Here is a 25,074-nt window from a genome sequence, read left to right on the forward strand (position 1 = left end):
CGAATCTACTTTGTATTTCCTCAAATTAAGGGGATTATTCCAGAAACCCAGCCCTTCCAAGGTAGAATTAATAGTTTGCATATCTTTTGATTTGTCTACTTGTATTATCTCTGTAGTAGTAGTAGTAGTAATATTAGATCTTTAGATGCCATCGTTGAGTAGGTGGTCTCCTGCACCTTTTCTGCAACCTGCAATCTGAAGAATTAAAAACATTTAATATTGTAAATATTTAATGCACCCAACACTGTTGTCCCAAAAGTCATCAATCGTTCATTGGAAAATATGACACTTAGCATGCCTGCAAGTTATTGGTTGATGAATATTGCGCACACGGTACGGGGTCGTCTCGACACGTGTTGGGCCCTTATTAATTAAAATCTCGAATAACTTCGCGTACTGTTGACATAACGTATCAGTACCTCCATATCACAGTATGGTGGAGATGGCTGATAGCTCTGTCCAATATTGTCGATAGTATCTAGCCTATCACCATCTAGAAAATTGCCAGATACCACAAACCTCCATATTATTATAACCTCAAACCCGCTCTCAATATTTGATAATTGTGCGCCGACTATCTCAGCCTGCATTACCCTCGTGAGTCGTGAGCACAGTTTGCTCTGTGACCTCGCTCTGTGACCTCGCTCTGTGACCTCGCTCTGTGACCTTGCTCTGTGACCTCGCTGTTGTCAGTCAACAGTTTTCCAGCTCAACCACAGTCTGCAAAATTTGCAGGATTTGAGATCAAATATGGTCTGTAGTTTCACTAGTCAAATGTTCACAACGGATAGATAGTCTCGGAGCGGTTCTGAAATTAAAGCACTTTCCTGGCGGGCTAAAACAAAGTGAACTAGTTTAGTGCTATTGGTTGCGGCGCGGTGGCAAGCTTATATTAGAGTAATATTATAGTAATACAGTAAACTTCGATTCACAGCGCCCCGTTTTAACTCAAACCCTGATTTACTTCGGCTGGTTCCTTCCCCACACTCCGCGTTAAATTGGGGTATTACTGTATTAGGTTAATATTAGAGACATCTATTTAAAAAGTCCAGTTGAAGTCAAACTGCACTTTGACAAATCGATATCAATTAGCCACTCCTTGAGTTGGCTACAATTTAAAGATCGGAACGAGGAGCAAAATTTTATAAACCTCATTTGGGTTTTCGGTGTGGGTGGTAAGGTATCGGTTAATGGTTTACTAACGGATGGAGGGAAAATGAACAAGGTAGTTTAATGTTTCTGGTTTAACCTATTTTCCGACTATCATTTACTTCTGTCGGACGTTTGCAATTACTGAAACGTATATAAGCGTGCTTTGGATATTTTTGCATCTCAGTTGCGGAGACTTAGCTAGCTAGTAATTCTCTTAACTGCTATCCGTTGCTAAGGTTCTACTCTGACTGGTATGGTAACCCAACTGTTGAGGCTTACTCAGTAATCGATTTTGTGGAAGGTACTTCAAAATGTAAACCGTCCAGGAGGAATTTACAAAAAATGTTGCCCCCAGACAGATATACTTGGTAGACGAAGAGGCAACCTTTGATAAAAATCCGTGGGAATTTATCCATTTAATTGAACGCGCACTCTGTAAGCTATTAGATTAAAAGTCGTCACTATAAGGTTAATATTCGTCACGTAACAGTTACACACTCACACTCACACTCACACTCACACTCACACTCACACTCACACTCACACTCACACTCACACTCACACTCACACTCACACTCACACTCACACTCACACTCACACACATAGTACACAGTACACAATACACATAGTACACACACACACACATATTATTCAAACTTCTACAAAGTCCACTGAGCTGTTGAGTGTTGAGGGTGTTGATCTCACAAAGCGAGATTCTTTGTTCAATGTCAAGTGAGTCCCACACTGTAAGCATTCTCAGTGCGCAGTCGTATGATATCACCGTGTGCTTGCAATCATCACTACACCAAACTGAGAATCATTCAACTTTTAAAATCATTATCACTGCTGCAGATTCATCTGCTGTGACCAGAGTGTGTGTTTACACTCATCTGCAGCCGCATAACTACTAACCAGTAAATCGAGATCAAAGATTTCTCGCCAAGAAATATATTAAAATATCGAATCTCCATCGCCGTTCTGATAAGAGTTAGAAGAAAATTAGAGTTGGCAGAAAATTTCTTTGAGCTTGGATCCAGCCATTTTGATCAATATAACTCCCTGAAAATTGAAAGCGGATATAAAATAATTTTAAGTTGGCAGCTCACCCTAATAGGAGTCAGCCTAGGTATATTAGAAATTGCAGAACCATTATACCCAAGCTGACTGCCAATTTGTACATGTCTGATCACGTGACAGTCAATTTGTACATGCCTAATCACGATTACCTGGTTAATAAGTATAGCCGCCAAGTAATCTCTTCTCTCGCTTGCTTGCATTACTCGACCGGCTGACTGGACAGCTATTTTACTGTCTTTGTCTGAGTTATTTGATTATTTTTGATTTGCATTCTGATTAGTTGTCAATTGTTCTGGATTTAAGAATACTTTGATATCAATATTGGATGTTCAAAGTTTAATTTTCGCATGGCGGTTTTCAGTTTCGTCAATAAACATCATATTCTGTTACAATATTTCCTGACATAACTTCATTCTTCAAGAAATGTTGATTATCTCTAATTACGATATTCACAATTATTCATCACAAAAACCCTGAATCTCATAATCAACAGCTGCACAAGACGTCAAACCGGTCTAACCCGCTCGACCAATCAGCGGCGTTTTGCTACGTCCACGTGACATCCACCCACCAATCACATACTTGGCACTCGTCATCTGATACATGACCTCAATTTTCATCTTAATATATGTTAAATCATGGCAAACTATACCGGGCTTCGCAGTTGCCCAGTCGAATCAAATTTCACTGTACCACGTGACAAGACGGACCGCCCACGTGCCCTCCAGTGCCTGTCACGTGGGCAATCGAATCGAGAGTGAAAATTTGCAGAACTGTGCAGATCTGTGGGCACCGATCGCGAGCTCCACATTGCGAGCTTGACGAAGCGCTGGTCACTACATCCCGACTCTGCTGCTCGAGCTGTAGATACATCGGCCTATCTGTTGACAGGCCGCTGACACACTTCTAATGTTTTGGTCAGGTGACCCCCAGCTCCGTTCCCAACTGGCCAGTTCCTCGGACAAAGTCCACTGGTTGGCCGTTGGTGTGTATCCAGGCACTGAGAGGTCAGCAATTTGTAATACCCTGTATTTTATAGCATATAAAACACTTGTCTTCCTTCCGCAGAGCTGTTACTCTGGCGCACTACGCTACAGTTAAAAGTCTTGCCAGGTTTTTGTCATGAACCGCGGGGATGTCAAATTAATTACACTACATATGCTGTACCCTCGTGTGGCGAGAGTTCTGTCCATTGCCCATTATTGAGTGCCTCCTATTAGTGCACCTTGCTTTTGCGTCATTTGGACTTTACTTTTTGTTATAAACCTACTAATGGGCGTCACCCCAAAACTTTATATTGCTTCTTTGTAGCCTTTGATCGGAGGTTGATATGCCTAGGGTTTTATTGTAAGCTAGATATTAACACCGTGCCACGGTTATTCGTAGGGAAATGAGTTTTGTGCCCGAGCCGGACATCCGAGTTTTTGAAGAATATTACACCGGACTCAAGTCAGAACGCAGCTCAACATCAGAGGCCGGCCCCCTGCTGCTGGTCGAGGACGGTCAAGAAGTAGATATTACAGTCAACGATGAAAAATCAGTCGATATTCCAGTAAGCGACGAACAAACAATCGAGATCCCATCAAATGAGGATGAAGTGGTCGATATTCCGCCTAATAATGAACAAGCAATCAACATTCCATCATCTGATGAACAAGCAATCGCTATTCCTTCCATTCATGAACAAACAGCCACTCTTACATCCAAGGATGAACAATCAATTGATATTCCAACGAAGGATGAACAAGTAACCAATATTCCATCTTCTGATAAACAAGCAATGGATGTTCCCTCCATTGATGAACAAGCAGTGGATTTTCCCTCCATTGATGAACAAGCAGTGGATATTCCATCTTCTGATGAACAAGCAGTGGATTTTCCCTCCATTCATGAACAAACAATCGCTATTCCATCCATTCATGACCAAACAGCCAATCTTACATCCAAGGATGAACAATCAATTGATATTCCAACCAAGGATGAACAAGTAACGAATATTCCATCTTCTGATGAACAAGCAGTGGATATTCCATCTTCTGATGAACACGCAGTGGATGTTCCCTCCATTGATGAACAAGCAGTGGATATTCCATCTATTGATGAACAAGGAGTGGATATTCCATCTTCTGATAAACAAGCAGTGGATGTTTCCTCCATTGATGAACAAGTAACCAATATTCCATCTTCTGATGAACAAGCAGTGGATATTCCATCTTCTGATGAACGAGCAGTGGATATTCCATCTTCTGATGAACAAGCAGTGGATATTCCATCTATTGATGAACAAGCAGTGGATATTCCATCTTCTGATGAACAAGCAGTGGATATTCCATCTTCTGATGAACACGCAGTGGATGTTCCCTGCATTGATGAACAAGTAACCAATATTCCATCTTCTGACGAAAAAACAGTGGATATTCCATCTATTGATGAACAAGCAGTGGATATTCCATCCAAGGATGAAAAATTTCTCGATATTACATCCATTGATGTACAAGCAATCGATATTCCATCCAAGGATGAACAAGCAATCAGTATTCCATCTGATGTCGAACAGATAATTGATGATCCCGCTACTTATGAACAATCAGCCAATATTCCATTCAACGGCGAACAAATAATTGACATTTCTGTAAAAGATGAGAATGTGTCTGATGAATATTCTGCGGCAGTACCATGCAAAGATCAGCTGGTCATTCAACAAAATATCGTTGATATTCGAATCAACGATGAGAAAGAAACCATCAAGAAACTCGCAGATGATGGTATTCAAGTCTCTGATCACGGCTTAGCTGTAGACCCTGTTTCTGAAAAGGTTGACGATGAGCAAGATTTTGAAAAAGTAATTGTCAAAGATCAGGGCGTTGTCCAGCCTGACGTTCAAATAATTGAGGATCATCAGTTGGCAGCTCCAAATGTCGAGGATATGCAAACTACAAACGAACAAGTTGATGATGGTCTTGATGAGGATAAAAATGTTGACATAACGATTGTCGAGGATAAAAATGTTGACATGACGATTGTCGAGGATGAGGAAGCCAATTATCATAAAGCTATTACCAGAACTAGACCAGACCGTGGCTCATTGGGGCCATTAATCAACGAAAAGATATTTTTTAGACGCCACGAATCGGAAGAAATATCTCCGGTTCTAGGCGAACTGCCATTTACCCACATTGCCCCATCCAGGTTGAACCTCCAAACCAGTAATGCTAGCTGGGAAGAAAAAACTCCAACCAACGCTAACAGACACAGCTTCGGAGAGGACACTCGTTACAGTTTAGGCAGTGCTCCTCGGTTTAGCGTGGGAAGCGACCCCAGGTACAGTGTATGCAGTGAGGCAAGATACAGCATGTGCAGTGATCCTGGGTCTCTTGAGAGCTCTGGTAGTGACATTCACAGGATTTTACTGGAGCGCATTCCATCCTTCCAGGTGTCAGTGTCAGGACCAGAGGACGATAGTGGCTCTGCCAATAACTCCCCTCGTCGTGACATCTCCTGCACCAAAACACCCACCAACAACCCATCTTTGGTCGACCAATTCCCCTCTCCTCAACTCCGGATCCGCCGGAGTTTCCCACGCTCCCGACCCGTCTCCGGGGACCCTTTATCCAACTATAGTGTGATCCCTCGCCGGAAAGACTCCTACTTCCCACCCCATCTCCTGAACTACGGCGAGTACTACTCTGACTCGGAAGATGACCGGTCCTGCTCAGTCACGACCAGTCAGCACGATGAGTCGGAGGGAAGTGAGGAGGACTACTTTTCTGACAATGTCATGGAACGTCAAACCGCTAATTCGCTCTATTTCATGGCCTACGAGGTGAAGAGGAGACTCAGTACTATTCCTGCTGGAGCTGCAGGTTCGTGGAATTTTTGGTTCGTCATGGCCACACATTTTTTAATGATGTCATTTTTCACGGTGATCAAATGAGCGATATGTCATGACGACTTGATAAGGCCTGATAAGTTAAGTCATACCGATTTAATCGACAAACAAAATATGTTGTTATTGATCTTGTAAATTAGTAATGCCATAACAAACTGTCCAAATTAGGGCTGTCAAGGCAACTTAATGACGTAATAACAATTAAGTGTATTGATGTCAACTAATTGTTGTCAAGGCAACTTAATTGTGGTAACTAATTTCATGGTTTGCATGACAACTTCGAGTTGCAATGACAATCTAATATTGTCATAGCAACTTCATGTTTTCATGACATCCTACGTTCGTCATAATATCTACTCAGTATCAAGAATTTAACGTCGTTATGGCAACAGCGAAGCCCGGTATCCCTTATTCACATCATATCTTCATCACAGTCTCCACAACTCAAACGTTTAAATATTTCAAGCACAAAACATTTTTCTACAACAAAATTTAGAACATACATTTTTAGTTTGTACATACCACAGACTGATGATAACGTAAGGACTAAGATGTGATGCGGATGCGATGAATCGCATTTCTTGTTTATTATTCCAAACAGCTACCTACTCGTATGAGATACTGTACGATTGTCATGGTAAGCCCCACGATATACACGTCATACGTTATAGGATATCAAGGAAAAAGTAGTAGCGATTGTCGCATCAGTGAAACCGTACAAGTTCACAAAATAGTTAGGTCACGGCAATTACATTTGTTGCAGCACATAGTTTCAAATAAGTCATAGTGCAACTCTCAGAATTACCCGATGAAAACATTCCGTCAAAAGGATAGTGAGGGGTAGAGTTTACGGTCAAATGTGCCGTGCTTGTAAATTTTCAGATAGATCTATTTCGGGAACATTCTAATTTGTTCTCAGGACATACCGGTTTATTAAAAATAACAGCTTTTAGAAAATATGTGAAGCAATGATGATAAACCGTTTCCAAATTGCTTACGGGATTTATTTTCAGAGTTCCTGTCTATCGAGGTTTCTGGAGAACTCGGAGGACATTTCAGTAAATCTAAGAAAACTCTCGGACAAAGTAAGTTTTTTAAATTAACATTCCGGTTTTTCTATTGCGTTTTTCTTTCAAGGATTGACAAAACAAGTTAGAAATTCTCATTTTACTGTACGATGTATGAAGGATTTATCATGTACGGGGTGGCCCTGATATTAAAATATGGCTTCCCAAAGATATAATTCAACAATATGTGTAGAGTTTCCCATTTATTGTAGGATATTGCAACATCTATTTCGGGCCACCCTGTATATGACATAATGTGGGTACATAAGTTGCACTCAGGCATCAAATTAGACCCCTTAATGCCCCTTGCAGTGGAAGCCCCTGAATATCCCTGAATATCCACGTTTATTGTTTTATTCTCGGTTACCAAAAGTACCCAAAATTGCAGAGATCTAGCACTTAATAAAATGTGTTATCAGCACTATCGGCACTATCTTCACACTGGTAGAACTACGTCTTGCGATCTCAGATTAGCAGTAACTAATAATGTATACTCTGTATATACTCTATATATACTCTATATATAGAATATATATATATATATACTCTGCACACTCGCTTGACATTTGATACTCTCTTTACCTCGGTTATACTACAAATGGTATCCTGAACATATGGTATTGTCAACTTTACTGATTAATAAGAGAATTAGGTATCTGGAATGTCTGCGGAGGATGGTTTGAAATACTTGAATTTTCTGGGATGAGGCCTCTTCGTGAGGTTAGAAGTGGCTGCTCGGGGTACTTTCTGAAGATAGACAAAGCAGTATAGAGCTTTATATTTGTCTAGAGCTTTATATTCTATTCCTGTTTATATTCTATCATAAAAACTGTTTTTAACTTTAATTGCATTTTCGTACGTGAAGGCCAAGGAGTCAGGTTTAATCGGCACTTTACGTCCTCTACAAAAGACGGATGTTGTACATTTTATCATTAAATCCTTGATTCCCAAAACGCCGCGCGTGAGTTGGTAACATTCTAATTTTTCTGGTAGTAAATAAAATTTTAGGAGTAAATAAAAATGACATACTCAGTTGTAATTAATCTTAGTAAAAGGCCTAAAAGCATGGGAACATCGATTATACTTTTTATTTTCTCTACCATTTATCTGTTTCATTTTGTCCACTCTAACTTGTTTTGTCGAGAGCCAATTGTCAAAGCCTTTATTTGATATTTCTCAAACTAATTCTAGTAAAAGCACCAATCAAGCGATAAGAGGTGTAGTATTCCACACGGTCTAGCCCCAATCCTCATCTCCTTGAAAAAATAACATTTCATATCTGAAGTGGTGAAACATTTGAGGTTGCGACCTTTCATGGATACAGATTATACTAATACAGTCTGCCAGAGGAAGTTGTTAGCGGCCGATTAAACGTCAAGCTGCTACCCTGTTACTATTTTAGTATCAACAAACGTCACACATAACCCTATCTGAAGTCTGGTCAAACTAGCATGACTGAACAATTGATTAGCTATCTCACTAGATTATGTTTTAAAAGTCACTTCCAGAACCGATCAAATTGTGGCCAGCCTGTAATTTAACATAGTTGATAGTACTGTCATTGTCACTATTGTATTAAATATCGGCTATTTAGTAATAGATAGCGTATTGAATAGTAGATAATATGTTGTAAATAGATAACGACTAGTATAGTGGGTTTAACAGAAGTGAAGCCTTTCTTGTTCAAATAATTCAGGCAGCAATATCTTGGAACTTCCACTTGAACGGAACTACCAGAAAGGTTTTATTTTGCTCAAATTCAGCAAAAAAATTCAACATCTTCTCCGTAGTAATTTCCACTGAAAAATGAAATCCAAATTCTAAATATCACGCCGTATTCTTCTCTGAAAATATTGTCTATCATAAGAAAAATATGTTGAAGTCCTACGGCATGCAGTGTGATGGGGTGGAGCTCATCGCGATACAGTAATAACGCAAATGATAAAAATAGAACACCTGTTAAAAGTTGGCCTTGTATGTACAACACAATGTACTGGATATTATTATTATGCTTAGCGTGTACGATAATGACTGGTTCACATCACTCCTGCCAACACAACTGAGTCCGGTGAAATTTATCACGTGGTTTCCCTTATATGGTAATAACCAGTCACGTGGTTTCCCTTATATGGTAATATAAGGTCACGTGGTTTCCCTTATATGGTCATGATCACTCGCCAGCAGCCGACGGTAAAATTACTGTCCAGGATTATCTAATATTATCTAATATATGTGGCGTGTATATTAATTCATGTACCTTACACGATCGTTGGAAACTGCCAAAATTGTGATAAGGAGTACATCTGGTGACCTTAGAAAGGCCGTGATTTGTGACTACCAACAAAGAACGATCCGTGGATTACGTGGATTATTTACCTTCTCCCTGCCGTAACATTTGTACGATGTTCTACACGCTCTATGCGCTGCTTAGCACACTGCCAGTTAGCATTAATTAGAACTCTGGTGAAAACTTCCTTATAAGGAAGTAACCTGTCACGTGGTTTCCCTTATATGGTGGTATCCAAATCACGTGTCTCCCCGTATTCGGTCATGACGAGACGGGCAAGTTCGGTAGGAAAAGGGTATTAGTGTCTGAAGAAATGGCGTTGGCAGTTGGAACGAATCACTTACTCGCTTATTTTAGCCGGACTGTTTGAGTGGACGGAATGTTATTATATAGGATCGTCGTTACTTCACTTCTCTGTAATTTAGTGTATTTCACGTTCCTGATGTTCTAATATTTGTAACTTAATCCTTTATAAATTGTAGTTTTTCACATCCTAGATTCATCATCCCCGTGATATCATAATGTCATAATGTGAGGACAGTTTATTTACTTTTTGAAAATCCACCCCTGAGTAAATATCTGGAGTCTACACCTAACAATTTACAAGCGAGGCATACCAACCGAACTTTCCAGAAAGCCACGGATGATTTGTTGCTGTCTCATTGCCTCACACCCAATTTGACCTCATATTACCTCATATTACTGAGGTGTGTACCAGAGTCCACACACTGGTGTCACTAGTTCTCCTTTGTTTTGGGTTCCTTCTCAATAAGCTTGTCTAGATCGTGGTGGTGTTAATTACTGACTAACTATAGTTATGCCGCATTGATATGTTTTTTTTTCTTGCTTTTCTCGGATTTCTAGCAGACAGTTGTTTTGAGGCTATACGAGAATGTCTACATGATAATTGATAAAATATTATGTCAGTAATCGGTTTTACGCCTTTAACTCAGGAACCCACTTAAGAGTATATGACCGGTTTGTTATCGTTGATATCTACCGGTTTTGCTGCTTTTCTCCCTCTTCTAACCAACATTGTGTTAATTTACAGGTTTTTAACCTTGACACCTGGAATTTCAGAGCATGAAGTATCTGTCCATGAAGTAAGGCAGGTTACCACTTGAGCTTGGTTACCACTTGGTTACCACTTGGTTACCAGGTTACTAGGTTACCGGGTTACCACTTGAGCTTGGTTACCACTTGGTTACCACTTGGTTACCAGGTTACTAGGTTACTAGGTTACCAGGTTATAACTGCACTTGAGCTTGCAATGGAGAAATACGAGAATGTCCACTTAATAAATTACATCAGTAGTTGGCTAGCGCCGTTTACACAGGGCCTTTGAGTGTCATTTCTTATTTTCTAAACAGATCTGTGTCGTGTTACCTTCAGATTTCCATGAGTTGTTTATACGTATTTCAAAGTATAAGTTGTCGTTTTGACCGAGGTTAATAATGTGTAATGTGTATCCATCACCATTCAGCAGTCTCAGTACTATTGGTAACTATTGGTAACTATTGGTAACTATTGGTAACTATTGGTAACTATTGGTAACTATTGGTAACGATACTTACTGCTGCTTTTAATCTCTAAAGGATAAAGTATTTGAGTTTCCCAGCCGTTAACCCCGCCCTGAAGATGACGTCAGTACTTCACTATATAGCAATATAAAGTGACGTTTATCTAGGTACTTAACGCTCAGCAGTGCCGATTTGACGGGTATGAAAATCTAAATAGTCCTTGCGAACCTGAAGTGACTGAATAGAGGGCAATCGCGCTATTTAATGAGCTTATACTAACTCTTTTTATTGTACTCATGTTCCGTGTGTTACGTATCTTGTCATGTTTTCCCTGTTGGACGCCTTCCTAAAGTTTGTGCTCTGTTGTGAGTTGTAATTAACCCGCATTCAAGCTGATCGTTCCTCGAGGTTTACCGTTCAGACGACGCTTACATTTTCTAATTTCAACGGCCGTCGAAAACATGCTGTGTAAACGTTTTTCCAGAATATTCCTAAGTATTCCGGAACTGCAGTGTGCGCAGGTTGGGGTAATTATGAATGTCAAATTTTCGCCTTGCATATTACATTATTACACGAATTTTATTCACAGTTAAATTTCAACACTTATAATGTACTGCCTTTTCATTGCGAGAAGTGGCTCGAATCGTGCTGACTGCTGCTGTGTCAGCGCGTTCGTTTAGAAAACATTGGTCCACATTTAATTCACATTCTTGACATGCTTTCGATGTCCACACTTGGCAAAACTTCGTGCTTTAGACATTTTTAATAATGCTTCACCACAAATTACCATTGACATTCCAAGTCCATGCGAAAGGCAGTCTGGAACTTTACTTATGAGGCATATATTCAATATTTGACCAGATATTATATTCATTTCTTTGTACTTACAGGCTTGTCGAGAGCTTTTCAAGACGACTTTGTACAACTTTAATAATCGGCTCTGCTCTGCTGTTTCTCTTAAACTTGTTCATAACAAATTTTTAAACTTTAACTTTAAGATTTACTGAGCAGATTTACTGCTGTTCAGATATTTTAACGCCGGTGCCTATAGATCTGTCACGTGACGGCGCTCAACCAATCAGCTTCCAGTATTGACCAATGAAACCCCAGAATCACCCTCACGTGTCAAAACAAACATGGTCCACCTCCCCACCAGTATCCAGACCTACAGTTAACTACCAGTTTATTGTAAGTTGGCTCGTGTAACAATAAAATACCTGGGCCACGATTGGTTCGTCTGACTGTGTAGACTGAGCAGCAGCCTGTGATTGGACGTTTTTACTGAGTACCTGTCTTGTGATTGGCTCGTTTGACTGAGTACTCGGACGGTAATTGGTTAGTGGCTGTCTGATAGCACAGACGTCACAAGGTCGGGTTTGCTACTATACGCTGCCAGGTCTCCCGTCTCGGTAAAAACAGTGTACGTCTGTCATCACCTTACTCCAACTTAGGCGAATGGGTTTCCGCGTGTAGCCCGGGGTAATTAGTAAGAATTGGGGATGAAGTAATTTTGTTACTGATTCGCTGTGGCTAACCTCGGTTTCTCACTCAAAAGCAAAAAAAGAATCAATACGCTGGAACTAATGTTGAACAGAATCGATATTAAAAAGTTTCAGAACTTTACTCGATATTATCAAGATCTTCATTTATAATCGGGGTCGATGGTAATACCCCATATTCGCTCTCGGTATCAGTATCTGTTTCGGTTTCAGTCTCGGTTTCGGTTTCTGAGACATCAGATTGGGATGATGAACTGAGATATTCTCCTTCCAATAGGCTCTGTAGCTCTTCCGCTACGCTGGCGGTTGTGTCCACATAAATCTCTTGTGTACTGTTTGACGAATCACTAAAAGCTTCGGTCGACGGCTCTGCTGGAGTTATTTCGTCATGTGATGATACATTTCGAGTGCTGGTTGACTGTGAAACGTTTGCGGGTGTGTTTGGCCATATTTCCTCAGAGCTTTCACTGTTTATTGACTCAAATACTTCTGGAGGTGTGCCCGGTGGAGTCTGACTGGGCAGTTCCGGTTCTTCTGGAGCGTAGTCTGGCACAACGATCGGGTTATCAGAGGTCCCAACTTGGTCCTCTTGGTTGAAGGCTATTATTAGGTTTGGATCCCACGTTGCAATCCTTTCGGTTGACTCAACTGTGGGAGCAGCTTCTTCGACATTGGACTGTCTTTCCGTTGTTAGCTCTATCATGTTTAAGGGCTCTATCATGTTTAAGGGTCTTGTCATCGGTCCTCCTCGTATAAATCTGTCGATACTGGTAAATGTCTCGTTCAGCAACAAACTCATCATGTTCCGAGGTGACTCTGGACTCAAATCTAATGTGTTATTTGCTGTCAAATTTGCAAAAGGATTTGGCACTTGGTGCGGAATTAAATCCATAGGCACATGAATGTCCTGCATAGGCGATGAACCATCAAGCATGGCTGTTGGAAGTCCCGAATTTGGTAGAGGGATAGGGTAAGGAACTGATGGAGGGTCATTCTCTAATCTTCTCCTACGATGTGTAAATCGCTCATTCCTGTCGTTTGAGCTTGTGGGCCGTTCACGCATTCTCCTGGGCATTGGATCACTGTACAAGTCGTCATGCGAAGAAATTCTTTTTGCTATTTCTTGCACCCTGGTTTCCTGATCTTCTGAAGGTCTATAAGCGTTTAGCAGCCCAACAATTTCCCTAAATTGATATACAGCATGTAGTTGAGAGCAAGTTATAACTTTTCTCCTGCATACAGGGCACCCTCTGATTCTTTTGAACCACATCCTGATACAAAATTCGCAAAACACGTGCCCACATGGCAACGCTACTGGATCAATGAACATATCGTGACAAACCCCGCATTTAACTTCAGCTATCATTTTCTCGATAAGTTCTTGAGCGTTGCAGACATCCATTACGTCGACTATTTCTCCTCTCGTGGAGATTTCGTCTTCGCAAAGGGTTAATGTTTCCTGTAAACTGTCTAATTTTGCTGAAATTGACTGAGAATCTGTTTCATTTCTATTACCATTTGCAATATCTTTGAGCCCAAGAAGTAGAGGTGATATATTTCGTATCAACGATTCGAGCGGGTCTTTCAATTTTTGCACCTCCATTTTTCCTTGCTGACAAACCTCTTCCAATGTTTTAACTTTTTTCCCAACGTGTTCCAACTGCGAGTGGAGGTCTGCCACTTCCTCCCTAGATTGCTGAAATTGTGTAATTGTATGCTGCAGCTCATCTTTCCGGAGTCGGGCTTCCCGTAAATACTCCTGCATTTCTAGATTTTTCTCACGTAATGCATCAGCTCTCTCTTGCAGAAGTCCGCGCAGTTTCCTTATTTTTCCATCCTTTTGATGAACACATTGACCAATAATCAATATTCGTGTAGTAGTTTTAAGCAGTTGGGTACGGATTTTACTATTGTATTCCAAAAGATCGTCGTGGGATGTTTTGTAAAAGTGACAAAAAGAACAATTTGCATCTTCACTTGAATGACACCGTGTTATGGTCGATCGCAAATCATAAGAATGTGCTGAGTAGGGTCTTTTAAGGCGATTTTTTCCGCGGCCAACTATTTTAGGAATCGGCCTGCCAACGTTGTCATCCGCCATAACCAAAAAAGTCCAGAATTAAATTGCACTGCAAATAATGGCGAATCAAGGTTATTAAGCGATATGTTACCAAGGTAATGATCGCTGCACGTGCAATTAAGTATCACGAATTCACGCCATATGTTCTTCTGATAACGGATAGATCGAATGTATTGTATGTTATCGTACTTACATTATACTGCCGATTCAATTCTTTAGCAATCCAGATAATTCCGGTGACTTAACCTTGGCGTTGCCGTGGTAACTGGTCCTGTATACTTACACAAACTATTTTGGGCGTAGTCAATGACCTCTAAAATAGTTTTAAGTTAAATATCATGGTCACCACAATCGATGGCTTATACATAGGTTATATGTTATCTTTATACAAACTGATATAGTTGTATCATATATCTTTAATTCTTAACCGAAATTGTATATTTTCCTGGGCACTGGACAGCGCAGGATGAAAGTTTTAAAACTCCATCTATAATTCAACTAATTTTTCTTTTCCAGCGATTCATTTGATCAACTTAACGATTTGTTAATTCGTGTTCTTGCCGCATGAAATTGAATATGTAGCGTAACTTTCGGACGCCATTGAGACGTGTATATGACTTGATACACGCTCTCCTATTATGCCGATAATGTTTATTGGTGTGTTGATCGAAGTTGTAATAATGCGGCCTTGTATTTCTACGGCTTTAGTACCTTAATTTGTTATTTCCTTATATTGTCACTATATTGTCATGTTTACCGCTGCTCTTTTTAAAGATACGATATGAAGAAGTTTTTGGAACGATCATTTCATCGGCACCCGATAATTACTATCAGTGAAGTTGGTGAGCCTGTGCCTGTTGTCTCACCAAAACAATTTGCTGCTGAACTTGAAGTCAGCGAAGATGCCTCAACCAGTACTGATTCGAGTCCGGTGATTGCAACAATCTCGTACTTTCCACAAGCTATGAACACCGTAACAAAGATGGTCGTTCCAGAACGATGTGATCATGTGCCGCACAAGGTACGAAAGATATCCGTAACAAAGATAGTCGTTCCTGAACCTTGTAACCACGAGTCGCCCAAGGCACGAAAGAAATCATTTACAAAGATGGTTGTTGCTGAACCGTGTAACCACGACTCGCCTAAGGGACGGAAGAAGTCAGTTACAAAGGTAGTCGTTCCTGAATCATCTAACCTCGAGTCGCCTAAGTCACGAAAGAAATCCTTCACCTTGGATGCTGACCATGGCCTTTCCTCCAAGATTAACAAGCTGAGACATCGTCGAAGAAGTAGCGCTAAAAGTACTACTCTCGAGTTAGCGGAACACGACGACCACATGGGAAGGCTTTTATCTAGGTCTATGAAGGCCCAGGAAAGTCTGAAATCAATAAGAGCTTCTTTGAGCGCAGTTGCAACAAATCAGTCCTTTGTCAGCAACAAAGTGAGTGAATTACGTGGTCGGATTGATAGTCTCTGTGAATTGACGCATAGAATCGGGAAATCAATCAGACACGTAGAGCAAGAGACTAAAGATATAAAAAAGAGATATAAGATGCATCCACATGAGTGTTACTACTTGCTCCTTCAACTGAAGAACACCTGGTCTGTGGATATGGTTGATGCTCTCGGTCCAGAAGAAAGTAAGTATCAAACATTGATGATCGATTATCAAACATGGCAGCTTCGAAGTTGCTCATTTTAACCTATTGGCACTCTCGGCACCAATGTTCTAATGGTTAAGCTAGATTAATTCCATCTTCCTGATATTTTGGGAGCACTTGAACAACGACAGATCCAAAAGGGTTATGGACTAAATTGTGTACTCCTTCATAAACTGATTTGTATTCACATAATATTTGATTTTAAAATATTCTTAATATTTAAACGAAAAAGGTTTAACATGTTTGCTACTTATTGCCCACGATTATTGTAATCAGATCATCCGCGTTACTGTTAAAATCGCCTTAGTAAGGATAGAATAATCTTGAAGTTTTGGTAGGCATCTGTTTTTTGCTATGGAACTTGTTCGCCACAATCTGTATACATTATTAAATGCCTCCGAAACAAAAATCCGTTCATGAGTAGACTCATGCAGAGGTCTGAAGCAATATATACCATTCTTTTCGAATTTCTAAAACAATCCAACTAACGATAAATTGTTGGTAAATCCACGCAAACAAATATCGAAGAAGTTTAAGTGTAGAGGAATGTTTAAACGTTTAGCCTACTCCGTGCTACTAAGAAACTAAATAATCCCCTTCTAAGTGATAACCCATATGACGACTTCCTCTTGTCACCTTCAAATGTAATTCCTCCCTCCAAAATTGTATCCCGAATAAAATCAAGTAAGCGCTGTTAAAACTATTTCTGATCGATTTCTTTCAGGTCCGAACAACATGGGAAGGTATTTCCGAATACATGTGAAGACGAATATAGAGAAACTGCAGCTTCAAAGTTATGTTATCTATAAAAAGTTCCGCGATGTCATAGCACTTTATGAGGACATAGAAAGCATCTGCCCTGACGGTTTGTCCAATTTGTATTATTTTGCTGATGGAAGTTCATAAATGGAAAATCTGCATAGTTTAATATCATGAATTTAATATTAATTGATCTAACCCATTTTCCGACAATTATTAATTTACAGCACGTCAAAGCCGGGTTCACTGCACTGCTGCTCAATGCTCTCCACTGTATTATATATTCTCATTAAGCATTTAATGAAAAATAGTCGGATTGATTAATTCCATAATGCAATATTCCAAGTTGTGGTGACTCATTTTGCAGACGAAATCTTTACCCATATATGCAGATTCCCCAACCTATCATAAGCAATTATATCTTTTAAAAACGACTTAATGGCTCAATCGTAAATATAATCAATGAGCACCGTGGAATTGGAACTAGAATTGCGATTCATAGTGGGAGGTCTGTATCTTCTCAGAGTGAACATGTTCAACACGTTCATCACCACATTTGTCTCATGTGAATTAACGACGACTCTCTGGACACCCTCGCTATGATGGTGTTCTACTCGCATCATGCTCCATCTTCCTTGGCACCAGAACTGCCAGTGCTGGTCAACTGTCTAAATATTTAAGTTACACCTTTGTTCCAGTGCTAAGGCATCGTTTCTTAGTTAGATGGTTGAGACAACGCAGGAGAATTAGCATTCATACTTCAGCGGTATATATTGCTGTAATTATTTCGTTAACTGTTTGACTTTGTGCGTTTAAAAGGGCTGGTTTACTGTTACTCATAATCATTAATCAGTGCATGCAATTTTGCTCTTTACGTTTTGCTCTTCTCTCATAATGAGTGGATTTTCTGTACGGTTGGATACCATGAATTCCATCGCGAGTCTGTCGGTAGGATTTGTCGTCCGCTTCTGCAGTTTACCGGATATTTTAAGTAAGTAAGAATAAAATAATAATCTATATTTCTCATCAGTATTTTATCAAACAACATAATTTCTATGTCTTTTGCGTTCTCCGGGGGTTAAATTTATTCTTGTACATTCTGCACTGTACAAGGTTCCTGAGAGTCACAATGTTTCTGAGACAACCAAAAGAGTTCCTACTGCACTAACAGTACTGCTTAGAGAGCTGGTGATGCCGGGGTCTCGTGACGAGGGGTGTGTAAGGAAGTGATAGTTGCACACCTCCCTTACACCTGGTAACCGTGTACACGGTGTATACATCTCAATATCTCGCCCCAAATCTTGTGGTGAGTAGCTTGGCTACCCACTGCATCGTGCCCCCGTCAATTGTTTATCACCGCTCTTTGTTTTGTTGGAATATTATGTCTGAGCAGCACCCAGATCATCCGTCGGACCCTGCTGATCGGCCACCGGGCCCTAATCGGCAGGTGTCTACCGATAGCATGACCTCCTGGGACGTGATATCGAGACACGAGTCCACTTGTGAGAGGAGTCAGAGACCACAATCTCTTTTCTTGCCCTCTCCTACCATGGACTCGAGTCTCCCTGATCTGACACTCTCCAGCACGGAAGCGGACGGTCTGTGCTCAATATTGGAGAGTCCACACAAGGACATGGTTATCCGCCGTCCAGCCCTTCCCTCTAAAACGAACCGTCGTAGGCTAGTTAGTCTGTTAGACACAATGTCACTTCATGAGTACTACCTGCCTGATACCTCCGCTGAGAAATGTGTTTCCACTCCAGACATTCCTGGCAGTAGTGGCATCCGGTCTCCTAAAGTGTCCCGAGTTAGACCCGTCGGTCGGGGAGAGAGCATGAAAACAGAGCGTCCCCTCAGCTGGACATCTCGGTCTCTAACCAGTCTGAACCAGAGCCTGACCTCAATCTTCCGACCATCATCCGCCGTGACATCTATAGAGAGCTTGGGCAGCGCCAAGTGCAGTGCCGGCAACTACGTGTTCGTGTTTGAAGGTTAGTTTAGAACTGATATTTTGCAGGTGTAGTTCAGATCGAGAAGCCGGACAGGAGTATATTCTCCAAGAAGCAGAACAAGATCCAGGTGGAACGACTCCTCCTTTCTGTGGCCAGCAACAGCAAGCTTAGGGCTTTAGAACCCGTCATTAATTTCCTTAAACCAGATTGTTTACTGTCAGGTTAGTTTTATGTGGGTATATTTAGTGGATATAATTAACTATGTGGGTATAATTACAGAGGGTTCAAAACACCGCCTTGGGGAACAACTCCGTGGGAAACGGGATCGGGTCAAAATTGGAGCAGTGGGGACTGGGGGTGGGATATTTTAGTGTTGGATCCAATTTATATTGAAAGCAAAGACATGCCAGCATGCTCAAACTGTTCCGATAATAAACTCTGAAATCTTCTCGATTGCAACTTGTTGACAACATACGGCTTCTCCCACCCCATTTATACTGCATAACATGCTAAATCAATCAATCAGTTAACTTTAAATACTGTCTATCTTCTTCTCTGGTGATTATCTAAACATAGAACCCAACATGATACGATAGTGACGATGTTAACTGTAACATTTACTTCATCACGTCTCTAATTATAACACAATCAAATGAAGCCTGTCACCAGTTGTGTCTGAATGTTATAACTGCATGAGCAGCGTGTTTATTTGTGTGTGAGTGCGCGTCTGTTTGTTTCTCCCCAATTTCAAAGAGCAGGCCGTCCGGGAAACTTTGATAATATTTTCTCTAATTATCCGCTCTTCTTCTCCTTTCCGCATATTATGCACACATAATTTATACGTGTCACGTGATCAATGCAACATTTCTGACACATTTACGTGGAGTAGAAGTGCACCTATTATTAGCTCAGTGCTGTACATGCTGGTGACTTGTGTTTCTCTCGGTGTGTTTTCTATATCTGACACATCTGTTTTTTATACAACAAGTGCCAAGAAATTAATTCACATTTTGTTCATGAATTCACGGCGTGTGTTCCCGAGCTATTAAATGCGTATCACCGGCGGATTTTCTGTTGACAATATCACCGTAGCCCGGCCGTAGCCCGGCCGTAGCTAGCGTCACTAAAGTTGTTATGTTACATTCGAGTTGTTATGTTACTTTCTTTGGCCGACTGTTTTATCGTTACAATATTGACTGCACTGTCAATTTACTATCTATGCTCGATTGTGATTCAGATCGTTTGACTAATAAATCCGCAATAGTTTAGCTATAACCTGATTGACCCGCAAAGACGCTAACCGTGTGGTAAGTACGCGTTCAAAAGTCTGATAAATTAAGCGTTCAAAATCATGACAAATCACGTGTTAAAAATCATGACAAATTACGTGTTCAAAATCCTGGAAAATTACGTGTTCAATATCATGACAGATTCTATTATTTCCCAAGTACAAGCTTCCTACTAATCACTGAAAATAGCATGAAGACAACCGCACAAACACTCACTCTTTACCAAATTACGGAGAAGATTGGGATGATGTCACTATTTATATTGCACCTCTGAAAGTAGGAAATTGCACACTGCCCCACATTGCCCTGCCCATACAATTAGTTACTTCATTTCTATCGAGGCTTGCTGCGATTTTGCTGGCGTTTTTCTGCTCCCACGCCAAACTCTCGCCGTTTCATTTCACTGTTGCATGGTTTTTAAAACTTGACGTTTGTAATCTTAAACCAGTAAACTGGTTGCCCATCAAAGAAATACTCGACAGTTTGAGGTTACCAAAATTCGAGCTCGTTAGTTATTCTCACGAGCTTCAACTAATGAATGACAATCCCCAAAAATTAAAAGTTGCTTCTAGTACCAATGTTAAGATTAGCTCGCATATTTCATGTCTCAACATTATAATTGGTCATCACCGACCTTATGGCATGTATTTTGCTATGTGGTGACCTAGTTATATAATATTCAGTATTCACGAATAGTGAGCCTTCTAAAACCACATTAATATCCCTTCAATAACTAATTAAACTAATTAACTAATTAAATATTAGATATTATTTGACTTATCTCTAACGGTCAATGATCTTTATTTTTGGCATAATTTTCGCACCTTTAATATTTCCACATATGCTTAGAACAAGTGAATTATCATTCATCCGCTCCCAGACCAATATTTGAAAAAAATGTTGCAATTTCTTTAAAAACTAAATGTGAAATTCTACGTCATAATTTTAATCAACATATAATAATAAGATCAATTTTGTTTACGACCAAGCCCTACGATAAATCAAACTAATCTAATTTTTTCCCAAGACAATTAGCGAAGCATTAACCACGAATGACATGACCCATCACTTCCTGAATGGTAGCTATTCCCCTCACATTTACAACTAATTCCCATATTTTGACACCGGACCTGGTATCCAAATCCCACGTTCCTACCCCCCTGGGCCACACCACCAGGAAACCCAAACCCTGAACAAACTCCTGTAATCCAAGCTGTTGGTCCCGTCATCAGAGAACCGCTCTCAGATCAATCATAGCTTCTTAATCGGTTGTCGTGCATTACTGTAATTCTCATCCTTGCAATTCCCACCTTGTAGTTGAGCTTATGATTTTTGAAGTTTCCACGTTTACTACGCTTCCATTTGTCCGTGTTAAGTCGCAGAGGAAAAGCAAGCGTTGGTCTTTCTCTAAAAAGATTGGTAAGTTTGGGTCTCGTTCATCTTTTTACTGTGCAAATAACCTAATATTTTAAGTAACCTTAGCGCTGTAGTGAGCATTAAACCTACCATAATCTATTAATAACCTTAAAGGTCTACCCTGTGCTGGCAACCTTTTAGCGCCACTCTGTAAATTACTAGCATGGTGGCTGTGGTAGTTGCACCTCAAGGTCGCAGGTTTGACCCCTAAACTTAATTACAGTTTATAGACCCAACTGCAACATCTGCGGAGCTCCACTTGATAGAGGAAGTGTTCAGTATATAATGTAGGACCGCCCTGGGAGGGCCTCTATAAACTAGATAGTTTAACAGCTTATAAAAGTGCTGCTTGTCAATGTTTGGATGCAAGCTTTAAACTACCTAAACTGTCTACTCATAGTAGTTAATCAACTGAAGCCTTATAGTAAGTCATTTTCTCTTGGGGCGTGCGTTTTTGATTTATCTGACGTAAACAGAAGGATGTTAGCTTATTATGTGTCTGCGATTTAAAGGCTAGAGAAATTTTCTGGTCAAGGAGATAAGATTAATTGGTTGCCTTTCACTGAGTTTTATGCGTTATTTTAACTAGATGGTTGGGATCCAGTAAACGTTGTTAAGATTATTTAACTACTTCCATGACTTGTATCCCTACGCCACCACTACCACTACTAACTACCACTACCACTACGAAGTAGCACTACGAACTACCACTACCACTATCTGAATTGTTAACGAGGATGATTATGGTTTCTAAAGTTCAATATTCACATGTACTTTATACGAATATGGTCAATTTCAGTCATTTTCAGTCAATTCAAGTAGTCTTCTAGGACCTACATTTTCTAATAATCCTTCGTGGATCAACTTCATTCTCCGTGACCTGACATCCAGTTTCGATGATTTTCGAACGAATTTTTTTCTGAAAAAAATACCCTTAAATATATCAGTATTTTTCCTCAAAGTAACAGTGATATTCAGCCTGGATAATTAGTAGTATATAATGTTGAATACCAGCCGAACAGCTCAAGTTGTCTCTTATCCTTCAGTAATTCTGTAGCTCTATGAGGGGTGTGAAGGAGAAGCCAATATTCATTTCATGTAAAACTTAAACTGGATCAGTTTCTGTAATATTCTGTGTTGAGTCTGTCAGGCCAGCTGCAGGTGTATATCCCTTACAAAGTTACAACTCTACTATCATCGCTAGTTACTTCATTATGCCAACTGATCACTTTTGCAACAGTAGCAACCCTTCTAGCCTAGATCCTTTAATGTTATTGGCTGGCAATTTCGTCACAGTTCATCTCACGAACGTGCCTAACGATATTGCTCCTTTATAACAACATCTCTTATATAAATGCATTCATTTCATCTCATTAACCACTCTTCAATCTCATCTTAATTCATTTTCATCTCTACAGGGTGTTGCAAGACTCGTGTCCAAATTTTGAATGGCTCTCAAAATCTAAAAAATGAGACAAACGGTCTAATTTGTGTTTTAAATTGTAGACAAATTATTACATTTCAAAATACATAACAAAAATAAATCTAATATTTTAACAATTTTTCGAACCAAGCCCCCTTTCTGCATAGAAGGTTTTGAACCCTCGGAAGCATATTGTCTATTGCACGTTTTACCATGTCAATTTTTAACTTTTTAGCCTCCCTTCTGATATTGTTTTTTAGCTCATCTACTGTTTGTGGGACTGGGTCTGAATTGACACGTTCTTTCAGATAGCCCCACAAAAAGAAATCGGCCGGATTCAGGTCGGATTCATTGTAGTTGCACTGTCTATAAGCTCCTTCGTATCTACAAAGTGGTGCACAACCCATTCAATCCTCCAGATAATGTGATGAACCTTTGGAGGATCTAACTATACGCTCAGGCATGCAATGTTATAAGATTTAAAATTGGTATTATTCTCCTAGCAGAGCTGCACCCAACCCTCTCGAAGTCATCCAGCACTCCTCAATTTAGCTCATATTTCTCTTTGTTCAACCCATCTCTCCATATAAGGCATACTTCATGAACTTACTTTACAGGTTATTTTATAAAGTTTGAGATCGCAATTATGAGCCGATTGCGAGCCTCGCCCCTCAAAAATAGTACATGAGTCGGTTGAATCTGAGCAATTTGAACTTTCGTTATTCTCACTGCTAATTTTCAAACAACCATAATTACCTGCTACGCCTGAACGGGTTATATCACCGGTCTATTTGTGTGCCTAATTAATATTGAGCCCTTCAATTAACGCATGCCATAAACAGATAATTATAATTGCTTCGTGTTTTGACCTGTTATGTGTTTGTTCAATGTGAGAACTCACATCTGGATTTTCGTGGAAGAGGGTGCGTTATAAAGGATAAAATTGGATAAAAGCATACTGTGAGAAATCTGATAAATATCCTGATTCACATCCGCATTTTGTAACACTCTTGGGAGTGTTTTACATTCTTGGGAGTGTTTTCCTAGCAGAGGGTTTGTTAGATGTCCTCATACGCACATAGCAGTACGCGTACACTTCGCACTCCCAGAAAGCCCCTTCTTTTCAACCTTTCATTATCCCATATTCGAACATTTGATCAGATCTCAAAAATAACTTATTCCCCTTCTCTTCTTTATATAGAGGCTTATATAATCTGCGACTTTTTATTGCCGTCCCTCCGATCTTAGATAGTCTCCATTCTTGGCGTTATTTTCGTCGTCATGTGACTATTAATATTACACTTGAGTGTCAAATCTTCCAAGTTTAATGATGCAATTTTAGAGGGCTTACAAAAAAGTTTATTCTTTGTTTGGTTTGAGTTTTCTCTTTTCAAAGTATGTGTTTATTGGTTTGACGATGTTGAGTGTTGATCCTTTGTAGAATTGTTGGGTTATGTTTCTTGGATGTACGTCATGTTTCTTGGATTTAGGCCATGTTTGCGGCACACAAATTTAAAACGTGGAGAACTACTTTCAGTGTGTTCTGTCGTCTACTCGTCATGTTTAAAACACCTTTTTCTGTATTCCTCCTCATTTGAAAGTCTTCTCTTACATCCCCACCATTCGTCAGCGTGTCCTCCTTTTCGTCTCAGTGTAGTCTCGTCGTATAGCACTAAAAGTTTTGCAAGTTGTCTCTGCGAGCGAGTTTCTACCTCAGCAGAAATTACACGTCTAACTGCTACTAATCAAAGTTATTAAATCATAACTACCGCTAACTCATTTCCAATGACCCGTTTTTAGCAGAAACCGTCTGTGTGTTACTTTCCTCCTCTGTCTCGCTGTACAATCTCACGTACAAATTGCTCCAGTCTCTCTCTCTCTTCCCACTTGACACATTATTATCTGAAGCACTGCCATATGTGGGCATCTCCTCGGTATGGCACTACATTAACTCTCAGTATATTATATATATATATATATATAATATGTTGTTGGATGTATAA

At 40.0% G+C, this 25,074-nt stretch overlaps 1 protein-coding gene across 10 annotated transcripts in view; it reads left to right on the plus strand.

Annotated features, from left to right (window-relative positions):
* Nucleotides 1-25,074, plus strand: part of LOC134820583 (uncharacterized) — an 86,137-nt gene that overhangs the window by 55,733 nt on the left and 5,330 nt on the right. For 9 of the 10 annotated variants that reach the window (XM_063831043.1, XM_063831039.1, XM_063831040.1 and 6 more), the window contains 3 exons: nucleotides 7,132-7,203; nucleotides 16,957-17,097; nucleotides 19,009-19,164. In XM_063831043.1, the coding sequence (XP_063687113.1) occupies nucleotides 7,132-7,203; nucleotides 16,957-17,097; nucleotides 19,009-19,164 (369 nt within the window). Of the gene's footprint in view, nucleotides 1-3,008; nucleotides 6,093-7,131; nucleotides 7,204-16,956; nucleotides 17,098-19,008; nucleotides 19,165-25,074 lie in introns of those variants that run through there. The other variant, XM_063831038.1, reaches the window with a different exon arrangement.

The sequence above is a fragment of the Bolinopsis microptera genome, chromosome 9 (genome assembly GCF_026151205.1).
Source record: "Bolinopsis microptera isolate Bmic1 chromosome 9, MBARI_Bmic_1.0, whole genome shotgun sequence".
Taxonomy (NCBI): Eukaryota; Metazoa; Ctenophora; class Tentaculata; order Lobata; family Bolinopsidae; genus Bolinopsis; species Bolinopsis microptera.